This window comes from Pteronotus mesoamericanus, unplaced genomic scaffold, assembly GCF_021234165.1.
Source record: "Pteronotus mesoamericanus isolate MK-2021 breed Mesoamerican mustached bat unplaced genomic scaffold, CSHL_Meso_final contig_221, whole genome shotgun sequence".
Lineage (NCBI taxonomy): Eukaryota > Metazoa > Chordata > Mammalia > Chiroptera > Mormoopidae > Pteronotus > Pteronotus mesoamericanus.
The window spans coordinates 20,114,443-20,132,669 of NW_026555092.1; the positions used below are offsets into that span (position 1 = coordinate 20,114,443).

The 18,227-nt window shown below is 46.3% G+C and overlaps 1 protein-coding gene across 2 annotated transcripts; it reads right to left on the minus strand.

The window, feature by feature from the left end:
* Positions 1–58: 58 nt before the first annotated feature.
* On the minus strand, positions 59–18,018 carry LRRC41 (leucine rich repeat containing 41). 2 transcript variants are annotated; one of them, XM_054572167.1, is made up of 10 exons: positions 17,820–18,018; positions 14,050–14,136; positions 12,882–12,952; positions 5,735–6,878; positions 2,701–2,961; positions 1,982–2,146; positions 1,783–1,881; positions 1,121–1,243; positions 859–934; positions 59–746 (listed from the first exon to the last, which is right to left on the minus strand). In XM_054572167.1, exons 1-10 carry the CDS (start codon positions 18,016–18,018, stop codon positions 527–529), a joined length of 2,445 nt encoding a protein of 814 aa, XP_054428142.1. In that variant the 3' UTR covers positions 59–526. The 2 variants fall into 2 exon arrangements, with proteins under 2 accessions (XP_054428142.1, XP_054428143.1); XM_054572168.1 differs by lacking the exon at positions 2,701–2,961 and having other exon boundaries at positions 17,820–17,984.
* Between the last annotated feature and the right edge of the window lie 209 nt (positions 18,019–18,227).

The following is an 18,227-nucleotide window of genomic DNA, read 5'->3' on the forward strand; positions in this document are numbered from 1 at the left end:
CCTGCTGAATTTTGTTTTCTGGGAGAAGAATCATCAAGAAGGGCTGCGTGATGTTTGCCCAAAATTTATTTTATAAGAAAAACTTTTGGTTAAAAAAAAAAGAAAGGAATAAAGGTATGAAAGGGACTGAGGCCTGAGAGCAACATGGTGAGCCCAGCAGAGAAGAGGCCTGGTAGTGGGCACTCCTACACTTCTCTAAAGCTTGGGTACCTGCTTGAGGTGGGAAAGCAGGAGCCCTGGGGCAGGGGGAGGGGGGCTGTCCTCAGTGACTGATGACCACTGTAACCTGGCCCAGGGTTCTCAGGTTACTGAGTAAGGGGCCCAAAGGCTCTAAACCCAGTTCTGGGGACGCTTTTGCTGTGCCCCATCAAGGCCTCCAGTTCCTCAGTGCAAGGGATGAAGGAAAATAGAGAAAAAAAGGTGGCAGAAAGAGAAAGATAGAATTGGTTGGGAGTTCTGGGCAGCCCATGCCTCAGCCCCCACAAGCTGATGGTACTGAGCATGGGCCTGTGAGGCATGGGCCCCATCACATGGTGCTGACATAATCTGCAAAGGCCTGGGATGAGTCCCACGAGTCGCTAACCACATGGCAGGTGGCCCGGAGCCGCCGGATAGCTTCTCTGGCTGTTACTGCATCCTGGTCCAGCCAGTTCTGGAAGAGGCGCAGGTGACCAAAGGCTCCACGGCCCCAGCGCTCCAGCCGCTTGGCGAACTCCAGAAGTCCATCTGGCTTGATGCAGTTGGAACTGGTAGGGGTGAGATGGATTAGGCACCCAGGAAGCAACTAATCCCTTGTCTATGCTTTTGCCCCTCTATCCCTTGTCCCCTCTCCTCTTCCCCCCAGCCCCCAATATGTACCTGATGTCCAGCTGACACAGAGAGGAGGAGGAATCCTCTGAAAAAACATCTGCCAGTGCCAGCAGGCCAGCATTCCCTGGGGGGAAGGGGTGAAATGCTGGTAACCACCCAAGAACAGGGAATAAGGGTATCCCAGCCTAATTAAGTCCCAACATACAACTATATTCTAACCCACGTGTTCCCAGTGGAGAGGTCTGTTTCTAGGTCAAAAGAACTGGCTCCTTCCCCCTCTCCCTCTCCCTCGCCAGGGCCCTGCCCCTACCCAGGCGGTTCCCTGGCAGCCGGAGGCCCTTCAGTGTGGAGTTGCCCTTCATAGCAGCAACCATCTCAGGCAGAAATTGGGCTGGGCGCTTCTCAAACAGACGACAGAAGGAGAAGGTAATCTCTGTTAAGAGAAATTAGAATAAATTTTAATGGCTGCATTAGGACTAGTGCTGCTCTCCTGCCCCACTTGGCCTTAGCAAGGGGTGCGAACATTTTATAGGGACCCAAAAAGAAAAGGAATTTTGTCCAAGACCCCAAGTAAGGCTAGAACTAAATCAATTCAAACCAGAGATTAATCCTAGGTGTTCACTGTAGGGAACTTCTCTGCATGGACAATTCTCTGTTCACTTTCCCTCATCCATTGACTGCCCTTTTTTGCAGTTGGGGATTAGAGACAAGTCCATGACAGCACATTTACCCCTCCTCTACCGTGATTTCTATTAGCTATTGAAAGGTTAAAAACTTTTGGGTGAGGTGCTCTGAAAGAGTAATTTCCCCTGTGTAGTACCAGAGGAGTTGAGTTTTGGATCTTTTAGAAGGCAGGCCATGCAGGTTCTATAACAGCAATTTTATAGTTGTACGGCCAAAAAACAACTAGCTTACTCCGTGGCAGAGCCCTAAGAACTCAGGAATGCCCCAGGTTCTGGATGAAAATCTTACCTTGAAGAGTCAGATTCTGTAGCAAAAAGAGCACCTCGCTCTGACAGTCAGCCAGATTCATGTCATGGAAGCTCAGCCTCTTCAGGGCTAGGTTGTACTCTGGATCGGGGCAGAGGCCATAGACCTTAATAGCTTTTCCAAAAAAGAATGCAAAGTTCCCTCCTACTCTCCTCCCTTGACCATTCTAGCTGGTTCTTACCTTTGAGTGTCTGTAAGACAAGCCCAAAATCCTGGGGAGAAGCAAAGGTGGCACTATCCAGAGACAGCTGCTGCAGAGAACCTGAGGCCTTCAGTACAGAGCAGAGCAGTGGGGCTGGCTGGGCTCCCCGTGGAAATCCCATCTCCAGCTGTTCCAGGCAGTTTTCTGGGTATGGTAAGGAGAGAAGATTCCAGCTGTCCACCTCTACTTTACTCCCATAACAGCTCCTATTCTGTCCTTAAAGGGAATCACTAAAAATAGTCACATCTACTTGTCCTTGAGTGCATATGCTATATGCTAGTCACTGCTAGGTTCTGGGAATAGAGCACTAAATATGGAACTTAGTACTTTATATAGCTTTTAGTCCAGGAAGACCAGACTACTTGGACAAGCAAATATATAAAGTATGCACAGTGGTGGTAGAGGAGACATAGGAGTTCATGGAACATACAGCTGGGAGATCTAATTTAGTCTAACAGTTCTGTTCTTAGTTCAGATCCCTTTTCTGGAGGCTGATCTGCCATGGTCACTCCTCACAAGGTTTATGGTCTGGGCCCTGTCTAATCCATGGTTATCTCTAAGAAATAGGATAAAGACAAACATTCCAGATAAGCCAGGAGCGAGTGGTGGCAGGCCTGAATTAGAGATCTTCCTGCTTTTCCCACACAGATGCACCTGCACATTAGTGTGGAAACAGACACACATGCACAGTGCTTCACCTGGTATCTCTTCATCACCAATTATGTGGCTAGGGGGCCCTGCATTCCCTGGCACAGCAGGGTTGTCCCTTTGGCTGGGGTGGTCAACACGAATAGAGAGGACCCGCAGCAGGGGCAGGGCTCGCACAATGGCACGTGTCAGCTCCAGGATGGGCAGTGGTGAGAACAGGTCACTGAGATGCAGGGCACGGAGGCGGCATCCAGCTTGGCCTGACAGGACCCGCAGGCTGTCCAGCAGGCGGAAGATGTTAGAGCCCAGGCCTGTGGCAGAAAAGAGTCATGTGGGAGTGTCAGAAAGGGTAACATTCAGAGACAACTCCAAATATATCTATTAATGACTATCAAATCTCGAGCTTTGGATCAGATTATTTAAAATCACGTCTCAATTATTCACCCATTGTTTTGCTTTTTTCCTCAGGTAACCAGCAAACTGATGTCTACTCTACTGGGCTATGCCTTCAAGCATCAGTGAGGGCAGTCATGAAACAAGATAGGATTTGGTAGGGCAGCATGTAGCTGCCAGCTGTGTGATAGACCCCCACAGTAGCATAGGCCTCTGGACTTTTCCTATGGGTTGTGGGAAGATCTGAGAACTGAGGAGGAGAGTGACAATGATCCAAGATGGAATACTTCACAAGACTAATTGAATGGGAATGGAGCAGAAAAGGATAATCACATCCCATAGAAGGGAGTAGATCCAGGTTAAGAAAGTTGCTTAGTGCCACAAAGCAAGTATTTCTTTGGAGTCCACTCCTTTATCTCCCCTTGGACTGACCAGTTGATTCTTTCATTCAACTAAACCTTACCCAGCACTTAGTAAATAAGGGTTTGGGGTTTTTTGTTTGTTTTTGCTAGACAGTAGTGAGCAACAGATCTTGTTCTGCCTATACAGTCTGATAACGTGATGGGAACTGGGTAAGTACTGTAGAAGTACAAAGGATGGGTACTTAAGACCCAGTGCAGCTTATATCAGTAAACCTGCAGTCCAGCTTTTCCAGCTGAATCCTAAATAACAAAGGAGATAGGCTAAATGGAGGGGGAAGAGTGATTGTGGCAGAGAACCTGGCAAATGTAAGGCCTGAAAGAGAAAATGGCAGTTCTAAAATGAAAAATTAAAGTGGCTGGTGCTTAAAAGTATGAGAGAAAAATATTTTATACAACTATAGAGGTAAGCACGGGAGAGAACATGAATGACCTTGTAAGTAAAATTAAGGTGTATGGAGATAGGAAACCATTGAGTTTTTAAGTAAACAAGTGGCATTTGCATTTTTGAGAAAAAATGACTGGCTTCGGTGTAGACAATGGATTATATGGTGAGTATGGACTCAGGAGGCAGTGTTGAAGTGAATCCAGGTGAGAACTAATAGCCTGAATTAAGGGTGTGGAGAAAGAAAGATTTGAGAGCTAGATTATAAAGATAGGACCTGGTAACCAAACATATTTGGAGTAAGAAATAATCCATGTTCCTTTTGGGGCAACTGAGTCACCATGTGCCATCACTGAGAAGAAGATATGTTCATGGTGATATCTAGTGATCAGCTGGATAAGGTCTGTAGTTTTTGAAGAAATATCTGGGCTAATGTCATAGAATAGGAGGGTCTTCAGCATAGTTAGCCTTTGAAACCAAGGGAACAGACAAAATCGCCCAGGAAGTGTGTCAACGGGGAGAGCTTTGAGGAACTCTGAACATTAAGAGACAAGTAATGTCCAGAGAGAAGAAAAAAATAGGTTTTGAGGAAGTAGGAATGAGTATTTCATGAGGAAGACTGCTTAATAGCAAACACTGCTGAGAACCAATACGAGGACTGAAAAGCGTATATTGAACTTAGCGACAAGGAGGACCTTGGTGACATGTCTTCAGTGCAGTAGTGGGTATGTACGCAAGACTGGAGTAGGCAGTGAGAGAAGAGATAACACAGGTTTTCTGTGAAAGGCAGGAGAAAGGACAGTTAATATGGGATAGAGGTGGTGGTAGATTTTGGTGGATACCCAACTGAATGTTTAAATGGTGGGGGAGAGACAATGGAGAGAAGGGAAGCAACATTTAGTGGTTTAAAAGCATGGACTCTGGAGCCAGGCTGTGGGTTGAAACCCTGGCTCTAATTTACTAGCAAGGTATCCTGGGCAAGTCACTTGACCTTAGGGTTGTAAGGATTAAATTAGTTAACATAATGGGAATACTTAAAATATGCTGACACATACTAAGCAGTACATAAGAGCTCTTAATACTAAGATTTAAGAAACAACCATTCCCAAGAAAGTGAGAGGGTATGGGCCCAGAACACAGAAGAGTTAACTTTAGATAAAATGATCTCTTCTGAGGTGGAGGAGAAAAGGATGAAAGAGGTAGGAAAGTTTATAGGCTAGCTAGTAAATTGAAGGAATTTATGTGTAATGGCTTCTATTTTCTCTGAAGTAGTTGAGGTCATCTGCAGATAAAGGAAGAAATGGTAAGGGTTTTGAAGTGGTAGAGTAGGAATGGAGCTTGTGTTGCAAACATGGGATTAAAGTTGATGACGATGAACGTATAGTAGCACCAATCTTCACAGCTTGATTTTCTCTAGCAGTGCTCCACAATCTAGGCAGACTGCTGGATTTAGCCAGAGATGAAGTTGACTAGCTGGCACAACTAGGTAGGAAAGAACTGCAGGTTGCTAGTCTGATAAAGTGTCCCACAACTCATCTGTACAGCTGCTTTTATATGACTGGTACCAATCTAGCCTCAGCCCTGGCTGGGCTTGCATACACTATACTTGCACCAGCCCTTGGATTGTCTACCGTATCTAAAACATACATTCTCCAGGTTCTCACTGCCCCTCAGGAACCCTTGCTTCCAACTGTAAAGCAAGCCTGCAGACCTCATGTTTCTCTTCCCTAGCACCAACAGCCTGGCATACCTGTGTGCCACCTGCATCCCTGTGAGGCAGGCAGGGCCACATCTCCAGCTTCCTGCTCATACCCCTGTACTCCACAGGATTGGGCCTAGAGGTGGTGCTGCTGGGAGACCCAACCCCTGCCCCTCTAGGGCACTCACCATTATACGATAGTGTGAGGCTCTCCAGAGACACCCAGGAGCTCAGCAGGTGGCACAGTGTCAGAGCTGCTTCTGTGGAGAGTGGAACCGTGAATAGCTCCAAGGTAGAAATGCTACGGAATCTTTGGGAGGCCTCCAGGGCTGGAAGCCCCAGGCAGCTGGGATCTGACCCATCCAAAGCTCCACAAGCCACTTCCCCAATCTCCATCTCTTCCCCATCCTCCTTCTCACCAGCCACAATGAAAACAAAGTCATACAGGTCCTCAGACTCTGCACCAGACCCCTGACGAGTGCGAACACCCTTCTTCCCTGTGGCTCGCTTAAACCGTTTTAGCGGCTTAGGCTGTGGGGCTGAGCTAGCTGGAGCCCTTTTGGATGCGGATGTGGAAGAAGAGGGAGAGGCAGAGGAGGTGGTGGCTGGAGCAGAGGGTGGCCACTTGGTGCCAGGAGCCTCATGGGAGGTGGCTGGAGGGTGCAGCTCCCTCTTAGGGTCTATCCCGCCTGCTCTCAGGCTCTCCTGTGTGCTGCGGCGTGTTACCCGAGTGGCAGGTGCGGCTCTGGCCGTCTGCTTGGCTTCACTCTTACGACGGGAAGCCATCAGGGCTGCAGCACATCGCTCAGCAGCATCCCTGCGAGGCCGACGTGAGCCCAGCAGGAGGGACCCTTCATCTCGGGATGGGGCCCGGCCTCGGGAGGCCTCTCCGCAGAGGCGGCAAGGTGGGCTACCAGGGCCTGGCTGCCAGAAGCCAGCACTCATGGTGAGGATAAGGATGAAAAGGGCCGACTCAGGCACAGGCCAGGAGTAGAGCGACACCTGGCTGACAGCCCCGTGGTGAATAAGCTGATGCAACAGCTGCCGAAGTGACTGCTGAGCAGCCACATCAGAGAACAGCAGGTGGCGAAACTTGAGGGTATGCAGGGAACTGGCCAGGGTCTCCAGAACCCTGCGGTTGGGCTCAGCCACCAGCTCAGTTGCACCCTGCAGCATGTTGCAGATGGTGAGCTGCCGGACATGGCGGGAGCTATGCAGAAGAGGTGAGAAACGCTGATCACAAAGACGCCTGTCAGAAGACACATCGATGGTTCCACGTAGAACATGGGAAAAAAAGGCCTCCATAAACTTGGCTCGCCAACACGTCACACTCTGAAAGCAGAGAACATGCCAGACAGCTGTGATACTAAGAGTGCTACCCATGGAACCATCATACCAGTTTCCTCCCGATAGGTATTTGTGTCAGGCAACATTCTAGATAATTTATACAAATTCATTTAATCCTCACATCTTTGGGCATGTGTTATGATAAGCCTCATTTTACAGGTAAGAAAAGCAAGGCCCAAAAGGTTGTCATTGCCTGTGATTACACAGGTAAGAGGCAGAATCAGGATTTGAGCCCAGGGGATTTGGCTCCAAAGACCAGTTTACTAAAGTGTCTCTCAGGTGAAAATCACTCATTCCTGTAAATCCTTCCATGTTTGTTTCTAGAACCTGATCCCAACTTTCCATTCTTACACTAGCACCTCAGTTCAGAAACCTTATGACTTGACACCTGACCTCATTAGCTTCCCAACTGCTCTCCCTATCTCCTTTTCCCCATTCCAAACTTACACATGTCCACTGGATTTACCTTTGTAAAATACACCTGATTACATTCTGCTTTATTGGGCTTTTTCCTTTTTTGTACGTTATTCCGCTTTTAAAAAACCATCTTTCTACTATCTATTTGAAGCTCCTCATCTAGGCACCTCCACAATATAACCTGTGCCTACCTCAGAAGCTTTATTTCTCACATCTTACTCCATGAATGTTTTCCTCTGGCCAAACTGATCACCTCACTGACCCAAACCTGCCTTCTTTGTCCTTTCCTATGTCCAGAAATGCTCTCCATCGCCAAGATAAATAGATTTCCTGAAAGGACCTACTAACGTTTCATTCTCTGAGGCTATTAGTGTTTGTCTCTCTTGTACCCCCTTTGGCCCTCCCCTTGCCTCCCTTGTTGGGACTACTCAGATCTTAGACTTTGATGGACATGCCTTATGATGTTGAGTCTTTTTGCCTGCACACGTCTTATCCCAAACAGAAATTCCTGGAAAGCAGGGACAAATCATAAATTTCTTTGTTTTTTTCCAAGGCAATAGTTATTTGCTTTGATGGATATGAGACTTCATCAGATTACTCTGATATTTAGAGAGCCTTTGAATGCAAGTGGTTTTTGGACCTTTGGTGTACATCAGAATTTACTCTGGGATTTTATCCCCCAAAATTCATACACTAGGTACCCAGACTTGGATATGCTATTATGTTACATCTGAGGTAAGGTCTGTGAATCTGTTTGTTTTTTTTTAAAACCTCCTCCAAAATGGTTATGATGGTTATCAGAGGTTAGGAATTACTGCTCCCACTCCAAAAGGACACACTGAGACAAAGACTTCCCTAAGCTGCCATTCTAAGGTGCAGTGGAAAGTCTGCTGACCTTGATACAGGTGCCAGCTCTGCTTTCTCCTCTGGACCTTTCTAAACCTCTCTTCATCTGTAAAACCTGCTTCACAGGTTTGTTGTGAAGATCAAATGAGGCAGTTAAAGTACTTTGTAAACTAAAAAATACAAAATGTTACTTCTGCTGCTGTTGATAATCAGCAGAGATGGGGCAATGTGAAATGGACTGGAGGGAGGCAGGGCCTGTTAAGCAGGGTACTTATTCAGCCTGAAGCAAAGGTAGTGGGGGCCTGAGAGTTTCCCAAGATTTAAAGACACTTTGGTACTTACCCTATCTCCATGCATTCCCCTCATACCAGAGTGATCCTCATTCTGTATCTTAGGTCCTTGGCAGGAGTTGGGCCCCTATTATTCTCAGGCAAAAGTGTCATTCCCTTTGCCCTCACTATGCCCCAAGACTGTACTTAGTGATGATTAGGAATGACTTTATGTTTGAGGTAACATCATGGCAAGAAGAGAAGGACCTCTCACCAGTAGCAGTGTGGGGGCATTAGGAGAGTAGGAAAAAATACCTGGCAGCCAAATCTACTCAATCTTGAATAGAAACAGAGGGGGTATTTCTGAATCCAAATCCTACCTAACTCTAGCACTCTTCCTACACATTTGCTGGCCCACACTCACACCCTTGAAAAACAATGGTGGGTAACCCTAGCAAGGCTTCAACTTCACAAATGAGATAGTCAGTTGGTTTTATTGCAGATCTGGGCCTAAGATATGGACAAAGATGTGAACCAATATATTATGCCTGTTTCTGACCATGAGGCATGTGGAATATGTAGTTAACTAAATAGTGGGCTTTTTGAGACATTTTATTGGTTGGTAAAGAAAAGAAGCAAGAATATCTGAAACTGAAATACCCCAGCCATGAAAACTGCAGTGAGAGCAGCGTGACATCATCATTAGGGGCATGCACTCCTCAGCCAGACTGCCTCAACCTGAATCCTGGGTCTGCCTTTCACAAACTAATGTTAGGCAAGTCACTCACTTCACCTCTTTCTGCTTCAATTTCATTATCTATCAAGTCAGGAAGAGAACTATACATCGTAGAGTGGTGAGGATTAAATGAGTAATAAAGTTAGTTATGAAAACTATCTCAATGGCTTTTTTTCTCATGAATTAATGCATGAGCAGACAGTAGTTTGCGGCATTTTATTCTATCACTATTTTTTAGAAGAATCTATGCTAAAATTTTAAAGCTGAAAAATACCTGAGAGATCTAGTCCAAGCCACTCATTTTGTGGACTTGTATACTATAACTCAGACAATGCAAAGTGATTTAAATACTTGCTTTTAGTGACAGCAAGGTAAACGAGGCACCACTAAAGAGGTGAAATGACATTTGCCTCCAACTACAACCCTTGGCCTATCCAAAATGGGCGGGCAGCTCAGGCATTGGTGGGGGAAGAAGTGTGTTTGTGTACAAACCAGGGAGGATGAAATATTTTCTTGTACTAAACTGTTACAGCCAGCAAATGTTCATAAACTATTGCCCACTACTGCTTTTCTAATAGTAGAAATATTGTCTGTGGAATTATAAGGAAGCAAATCAAAAACTGTGTAAACCAACTCTTTGGAGTGTACATATATGTATATTTGAATAGCTTTAGATACTTGTTTTTAGAACTTCGAGACAATTCAGAAGGTTCAAAGGCTGTTTCTTTTAACATTATAGCACCATATCATTAAACATATTTACCACCATGTATTTAAGTATTTTTAGAACATGATTTTATTAATGTTTTGAAAATATGGATGTGCTATATTTAATAATTCCTGTATTATTAAGTATTTAAATTGTTTCTAACTTTTTTTAAAAAAGATTTTATTTAGAGAGAGGGGACGAGAGGGAGCAAGAGAGGCAGAGAAACATCAGTGTGTGGTTGCCTCTCATACGCCCCCTACTGGGGCCCTGGACTGCAACCCAGACATTTGCTCTGACTGGGTATCAAACCTGCGACCCTTTGCTTCGCAGGCCAGCCCCCATCCACTGAGCCACACCAACCAAGGAATCTAACTTTTTGACACTAAACTTTGCTGTAATGAACATTTGGAAATGAATGACTCTTGACAATTATAACCAGCTCCCACCAACAGCATATTAAAATTCAAGTTTTACTCACCCCTGGAATTACCTTTTAAATCAAAACCAAATCAAAACAAGACTTTATAAGAAGTACAATTTTACTTTCCCATTTTTTTTTTAATTACTGAGATTGAACATTTTTCACTTTATTGGAGATTTTTATTATTTTGTAATTTGTCCAAATCTTTACTCATTTTATTCCAATAGAGCCTTTGTCTTATTCTCTGTATCCCTTTATTTTGCAAATGTTGTTGCAAATATTCTTTACCAGTTTATGTACCTTTTAAGTTGTATTTATAATGTTGGCGTTTTATATGGTCAAGTTTGTCCAATTTTCCTATTTGGTCCTGCCCATTTAATAATTAGCACTCTCCATCCCGAGATTAAATAACTAGTAACCTTTATTCCTTTTTTAGTTGTTTTGTGCTTTTACTTTTTACAATTTAATCTTTAATCCCTATAGAAATTATATTAATATATTGTAAAGTGAGGCTCTAACTTTTTCTAAATGGTTAACCAATTACTAGAGAACCATTTATTGAGTAATCCCCTTTGTCTCTAGAATACCTATACTATTATATAGATCTCTTAATACACACACACTGGTACTGTACCGTTAGAAATACTATTGCTTTAAAAGTATAAGCAGTCAGGGACTATGTCTAACTTGTTCACCACTGTAACCCTAGAACCTAGTGTAGTGCCTGAAGCTGAGCAGGCATTCAATAAGAGTTTTTGAATCATGAATGAAGGGAAGGTCACTGTCATGCAAAAGTGGGAAGCAGAAGACACACTCTGTAATGAATATGATCCAAGTCAAGACCTCTGTCTAGGTGACTGTTAGGTCACCAAGGCTGGGGTTTCCTAAATTTCTGAAATGCTCTGTCACAAGAAAACAAGATAACAAATAGACATTCATTTTCAGGAAGATGGAACTAATATTGAGGGAAAAAAGCTTTCTCCCAGAGAAAAATATTACAATCTCCATCACTGGCTAGTCAACCATACTGTCTGGGAAACATTGGGACAAAGTGGGACAAAGTAGATCTTGTGTTTCTTAAAAGGTTGCAAAAGCCATTATTGTTTTCTAATATTATTGCATTGAATTCTCTTCTTAATAAGGCCTAACTCCTGAATACAGTGCCTGAGGACTGCATTGGGACTTAGTGTCATCACACTGAACTCCAGGGGTTGTGTCCAGACATGGGAGTGCAAAAGCTGAAGGACCTGGAGTTGAATGTTACTGAACCCAGTGTACCCCAGAAATGCAATCTACAATTCCTGATCAGAGTTTGGTTTCTTGTCATTTGGCCTCATTCACTATGTAAATCCCAGTTCAAATACTCTTTCCTAGGAAGGACTTTCTTGCTCCCCTTTCCCTCATCCTCCTTGCTCTCTCTATTACACCACTTATCCTACTATAAATGATGTACTTGTTTACAGATTTTTCCCACTTAACAGGTAGTTCCCTCAAGATTAGTAATTGTGTCTGTACTTCCAATATCTAGCATAAGACCTGGTATGTGGTAAGTTTTAGTCAATTTTATTGAACTCAGTCTGTCCTGTCACCTAATTTTGGAGCAGCAAAATAAATTATGCTTAAACGAGAGCTCCAATGAGTTATATCCGAACCAATAAATAACAGAATCTCAGGGTTAAAAGCAATCCTAAAACTCATCTTATTCAGCCTCTCTTACTATGCTGAATTTCCTCTACAATACCCTTGCGTCAAGTAGTTATCCAGGACCTATGTGAACACTTGGAGATGGGAAGCTTATTATCTCTGGAATTAGCTCGTTTCATCACCATTAAGCTCAGAGTTTAAAAGTTATACATGTGGTTAAGCAAAAATTTATCCTCCTTTAGCTTCCACCCAGAACAAGTCTATTAATCCCTCTTTCATGAGACAACCATTCAACTATTTCAAAACAGTTCATGTTCCCCAAGTCTTCTCTTTTTTCAGGAAAAATCTCCAGTCTTCCAAATGTGACTCACATGATGTAGCTTTGACTTCTTTCTCCATACTCCAGGAATAGCCTGACCTCTGCAGAGCTAGACAAGTCTATCATCCCCCTTGTCCTTTGGCCTACATTATAGTTACATCAGTTCACACAGCTTGGTCTTTATATGAGTGGCTTTAACATACTGTTGACTAAAACCCATTAATTTTTATTTTTTAATATAAGTTGCTGCTAAGCCCTCCACCCCTCTTTCCTAAGGTCTTACAACTGGAATCTTTTAGGCTTAAATGAGTAGTTGGATTATCCTATTAAATTTCATCTTGTTAAGTCTGACCATCGCTCCAGCCCTGTCAAGACCTCTATGAACTGGGTCTTCCATTGTGATCACTACCTTTCCCTGTTTTGTGTCACCTGCAAACACGGTGAGCAAGTAAATCAGTGACAAATGCCAAATGGTAAAGTACCTTATGACAAACCATCAGAGCCCTCCTCCCAAATTTACTCCAACCCTGCCCCTGCACTTTACCCATACCCAATTTATATTTGTGTGCTATTCCTGCTTTCACTGTGCAAAGTCAGGCTAGAATTCTACCTGGTGCCTTAACTTACTTCCAGACTGGAGGGCCTTGTCTTCATCAGTTCATCCCATAGTCGGCGCCAGATGGCCTGAGTAGAGAGGCCTATAGGGAGAAATATCACATTTACTTGGCCGCTCCTTGGCCACGATGAATGAAGTACATCAGTTTTTTAATGCTGTCCTCCTCTACATTCACAAAAGCAGCATGGCAAAGTGGTAAAGAGCAGTGGCTATAAAGACAGACTGCCTGGGTTTAAATATCAGCAAACCACACTCTAGCTATATGACCTTGGGCAAGTTACTTAATTTTTCTGTACCTTGGGTTCCTTATCTATAAAACATGGTTAATAATAACTATTTCACAGAATTGTTGAAAAGATTAAATAAACACTGGCTGGTGTGGCTCAGTGGATTAAGTGCTGGCCTGTGGACCGAAAGGTTGCCTGTTCAATTCCTGGTCAGGGCACATGCCTGGGTTGAGGGCCAGGTCCCTGGTTGAGGGTGTAGGAGAGGCAGTTGATCGATGTTTCTCTTACACATCGATGTTTCTATCCCTTTCTTTCTCCTTCTCTCTAAAACTACATAAATATTAAAAAAAAAGATTAAATAAGTTTCTTCAGGTAAAGTGCCTAGGAAAGCACAGTTGGCACATCAGGGTTACTTACATAAATGTTAGCAGAGTTTTTTTTAAAGATTTTTATTTATTTATTTTTAGAGAGAGGGCAAAGAAGGGAGAAAGAAGGAGAGGAACATTGATGTGCAAGAGAAACATTGATCAGTTGCCTCCCAACCAGGGACCCAGGCCAGTGGCCGAAGGATGTGCCCTGACTAGGAACTGAACCAGCAATCTTTCAGTTCACAGGCTGGTGCTCAGTACCCTGTGAGTCACACCAGCCAGGGTGATAAATGCTAGTTCTTAACAGTTATGTCCAGCGAGGGGTTTGGGAGGCCACTTGGGAAATAGAAAAACTAAGATTCAGAAGATATGGGTTCTAGTCTAGCTTTGCTATTAATTATGGTGTGACCATGGTCTCACTTTTATTATTACAGTAAGCATCATATACTTGTTTTGTGTTTTAGGTGTGAAGGTACTTTTTGAAAAACATGAAGTTCTATGCAGGTCAGGTGTAATATTTACCTGAAGATCATTATGGCGCCTTGCTTACAATCACTGACTGAGAAAGAGAGAAAGGCACTCACCTTTCTTGAGGGCAGTTTCCTCAATCCTCTCCAAGTAATATATATTGAGCAGAGGTAAGATGCTTTGAAGTATTGGGCCTGGGAGGGCTACAAAAACCAAAACACAAAATTTATTTTTTTCTTCTTCTAGGGTTCTAAGCATTTTGTATCCTATTGCGGGGGGGGGGGGGGAGGGGAGGGCAGAAACATGGAAGAGCAGACTTCCCACATGACAAATGGAACCTATAGAAGCTACCCTATGTCAAATTCAAACTCCGATTCACTTATCTTCAGCCACTTAGTTGGCAGCTGGAGTTTCAAGGCCATATACATCTACAGGGGTGAGATAATCCCACAAAGCAAGCTAATATGATCATTTAGCAGCTGGTCAGTTCACTTCTGCCCAAGCATAATGAACCATTCTGCATTTAAAAAGTCCTGCTGAATATGTATGATTAAAAAAAGTCCTTTATAATCTGGGCTCTACTAACTTCTCCAAACCAGCTCCCTGATTTGCCTCTTATACTTCAGCCACACTAAACTACATTTTTCAATTATCTAATGTTTTATACTTTTTCTGCCTCTGTGCATGAGATTCACTTTGTTATGCTGTCCTTTCCACCAGGAATATCCTTGCCACTTTCAGGATAACAGCTCTTCATTCAAGTATCACATGCCCTTTATTAAGCATTTTTTGAATTCTCTTCCCACTCTTTCAGGTTGGCTGCTTCCATCCTTTGGGCACCCACTATATCCAGAACTAGTACAATCCTATGAATAATAGAAATAATTAGGTTCTATACTCAAAATTCAATATATCTGAAATACAAAATCTGCTTGCTGACCTCCCGAGATCAGAGAGGTATTACAGCATCGTAGCTAAACAGTTTGGTCTCTAGAGTGGCACAATATTGGGTGAAATCCTGACTGTACCACTTACTTAATTGTGCATCCTTAGGCAAATTAACATCTTTCAGACTAAATTTCCTCAATTTTAAAATGGAGATAATAATAACTATTTCATAACACTGTTGTGAAAATTAAAGGAGATCGTGCTTGTAATCTTTTTAAGACCATGCTTGGCCATAATAAACTCACTAAATGTTGGTGATTACTATTCTTTTCCTGTCAATAGCATCTCTCTGTCCAGCCAAGAGTAAGTTTGAGATCTTGTAGTATATCACATCTAAGGAAAATCTTTAAGAACTTCCATTCCAGGATCTCCTTTTATACTTATTTGTGGAATGACTGAATATTGCGATCCAAGAATCTAGTACAATTTTTTGTACATAGTAGCTACTCAATGCACTTGCTGAATGAAAGCACTAATTCCCTATGCTATTACACTAACGCAAGCTCTCTATTGCATTGAAGATTAAATCCAACTCCATATACTGGCATTCAAGGTATAACACACCTATTCTACTTTCTCTCCTCATTGTATCCTTTCCTGATGCCTCTGTTTTTTTTCTCCTCCTCTCCCAACACAAAGCAAAATTAGTCCTCTACCTCCAAGAAGCCCTTCATGACTCTTAGCCCACACTGAAACCTTCCTCCAAAACAGCACTGCTTAGCAGGCCTCTTACTTGGCTCTTCTAAGAGGCCTAACTTGATCCAGCTTTCCCTGTGTGACTGTTGACCTGGGTGAGGCCCACGGGAGCTCTTTCTCCTCTGTCCCTCCAATCTGCTCCCCTGAGTTTAGCCGTCCCCTCTCACAACCACAGGGATTCTCATCCCCTATTATCCACAAACTCCTCTCTTCCTTTCTCTATTCTTCTTAAGCCAGGGTCTTCCTTGCTACTCTCCAGTTTACACCTTCATTTCTTCCTTTTCCCAACTTGGGGCCTCCACACCCAGTCCTCTTTCCTCCTAGTCAGATTTAGCATCCTGGAAGCTCCAGGCTGACACAGCCAGATCCTGTCTTCCTTCTTCCACGTTCCCCAGGACTTTTCTGAGCCCTCGGCCCAGCTCCACTGAGACTTTTCTCCCATTCCCCATGGGTCAGCGGGACCCTTCTCTTCTCAGCTGTTGGCACTGAGGCTCCACAATCCCCTCCCCCCACCAGGCCTGACCTATTCTAACAGTCTTTCCGCGGTACATAAAGACACAGGCCTCTTCAGGTTCTGTGACCCATCCCCACCACATACTCCTGGGCCTCCTTAACCACTCTCTACAGCCGTGGGAATATTCCCCGAGGCCCAACGCCCCAAACACCTCCTCATGGTGCAACCCAAGCCCCCACCCCAGGACCTCAAGGCCTCACTTTTGACCTTACCAGGTACTTCCTCCTAGCAAAGACACCAACACCACTCCCGAGGCCTTCTCTAGAACCCCCACCCCCACCCCCAAGGCCTAGGGCCTCCTTTCTTACCACCCCTCCCAGTTCTTTCCTAGGCCCAGGGCCTGGCCTGTAACATCCCCACCCAACTTCAGTCCTGGCCTCTGGACCCCACCCCCTCACACCACCAGTGTCAGGCACTGCAGGCCCAAGGCCTCCCTTGCCCCCGTGTAGACAGGCCTATCCTTCAGAGGCCCTTACTTTTCTCTCTTTCACCCTGTTAGTCCCCAAGACGCCGACCCACCTTCTCCTCACCAGCGGCCAAACTGCGGCCGAGGGTACACACCCCACAGCCCGGCCTCCTCGTGCTCATCGGGCGGCAGGCCTACTCTCCCGTTACCCGGCCCACCCGGGCCTGCCGTGCTCGCAGGCCCACCAGCTAAGCTGTTCATTTCGTTCTCCTCAGCTCCTCATCCCGGCGGCCCCAGGATGCCCGCCTTTGCTGCTCAGCCTGGGCGCCCTCCACCCGAGCCGGGCCCGTGGGTCCCCGCCGCTCTCAGGCCTGGGGCCTCCTTTCGCTCCCACTCGGACCAGGGCCTCCTAGCGGCGGTGCGCCCCCCGCCCCCAAGTCCAGGATCCCCGGCCGTGGCCCCGCCTGGGGCCTCCTTGGCCCTTCCCGCCTGTCCGTCATTCGAGCCTCCCGGGATCGCAGACCCGCTTCGGGCCTCCCTTCACCCGCGTCCAGGCCCTTCCTCGCCGCTCAGGCCAATACAAGTGGCCCGGGGCGCTCCCTGCCTTGCCCGTCAGTCTGTCGCTCAAGCAGCTTGGCACCCGAGGCCCCGCTCGTCAGTTCGCTCGCCTCTGCCCTGGGCCATCACACAGGCCTCGGCACCCGAAGCCTTTCGGCCTCTCCCCCTGCCCCATCCTTCGCTCCCCAATCCAATGGGCTACACTCTTTCATCGTTTTGGCCTCCGGGGTCTCGGCACTCCGGGGTCTTGGCCGCTGAAGTCTCGGTGTCTGTCAGGCATATGCCAGAGACCCCGCGCCGTCAGTCAGGTTGGGTGGCCCCGGGCCTGGCCTCTTTGCCTTAGGCCGGGCCTCCCAACCTCGGCCCCCGCCCCCAAATAGCAGGGCCATCCCTGCCCGTCGGCTCGACATCCGAGCCTTCCCAGTCCGGTCTAGCCAGAGTGTCAGTTCGGTACCCACGGCCCAGCCCGTCAGTCCTGCCCCTGCCTTCTGAGCCCTGTCGGCTTTGCCCTAGCCCGGGCCTCCTGGCCTCGCCCCCCGCGCCCCCCTGCCAGGCCGCGGTGCAGGTCCACCTGCCGATTTGGTCCCCATCTTTACTCTGCCCAGACTCGTCAGTCACGGAATTCGTTCTCCGACCAGACTGTCTGCCTTCCAGTGCCCCGGGCTGGGCCTTGCCCCGGGCCTCCCGGCCTCGCCCCCCGTGCCCCCCGGCCGCTGGGCCGCCTCCGCTCGTTGCCAGAGGTAGCCCCTCACCCCGCGACTTACCCCACACCCCGCTCTCCAGAACCCCCATATGGGCGCTCACCGCCCGCCCGCACAGCTCGAACAGGGCGGGGGGAGCGCTGGGGCCCGAGGCCGAGCTCTTCGCTGGCGCCGCCTCCCGGGACGTGGCCTCCATGGTCGTTGCCGCCGCTACCTCACAGAACCAGCAACTCCGGGCGCGCCAGGCCTCGGGCGCCGCCATCTTGGGGAGGTGCGCGAGCCCGAGAGTGACAGCCGCGGACCGCCATCTTGAAAAGGTCAGCAGTTAGGACGGTTTCATCAGCGATGTGGGTACGAATGGGAACTGCGCTAAAGGAACAGCGAATAAATCTGCATACTTTCAAAGTCCTTTAGAAGGTCATATTTTAAATAAGTCTATAGACAAGCATATTTGGGGCTGGCGTGACTAAG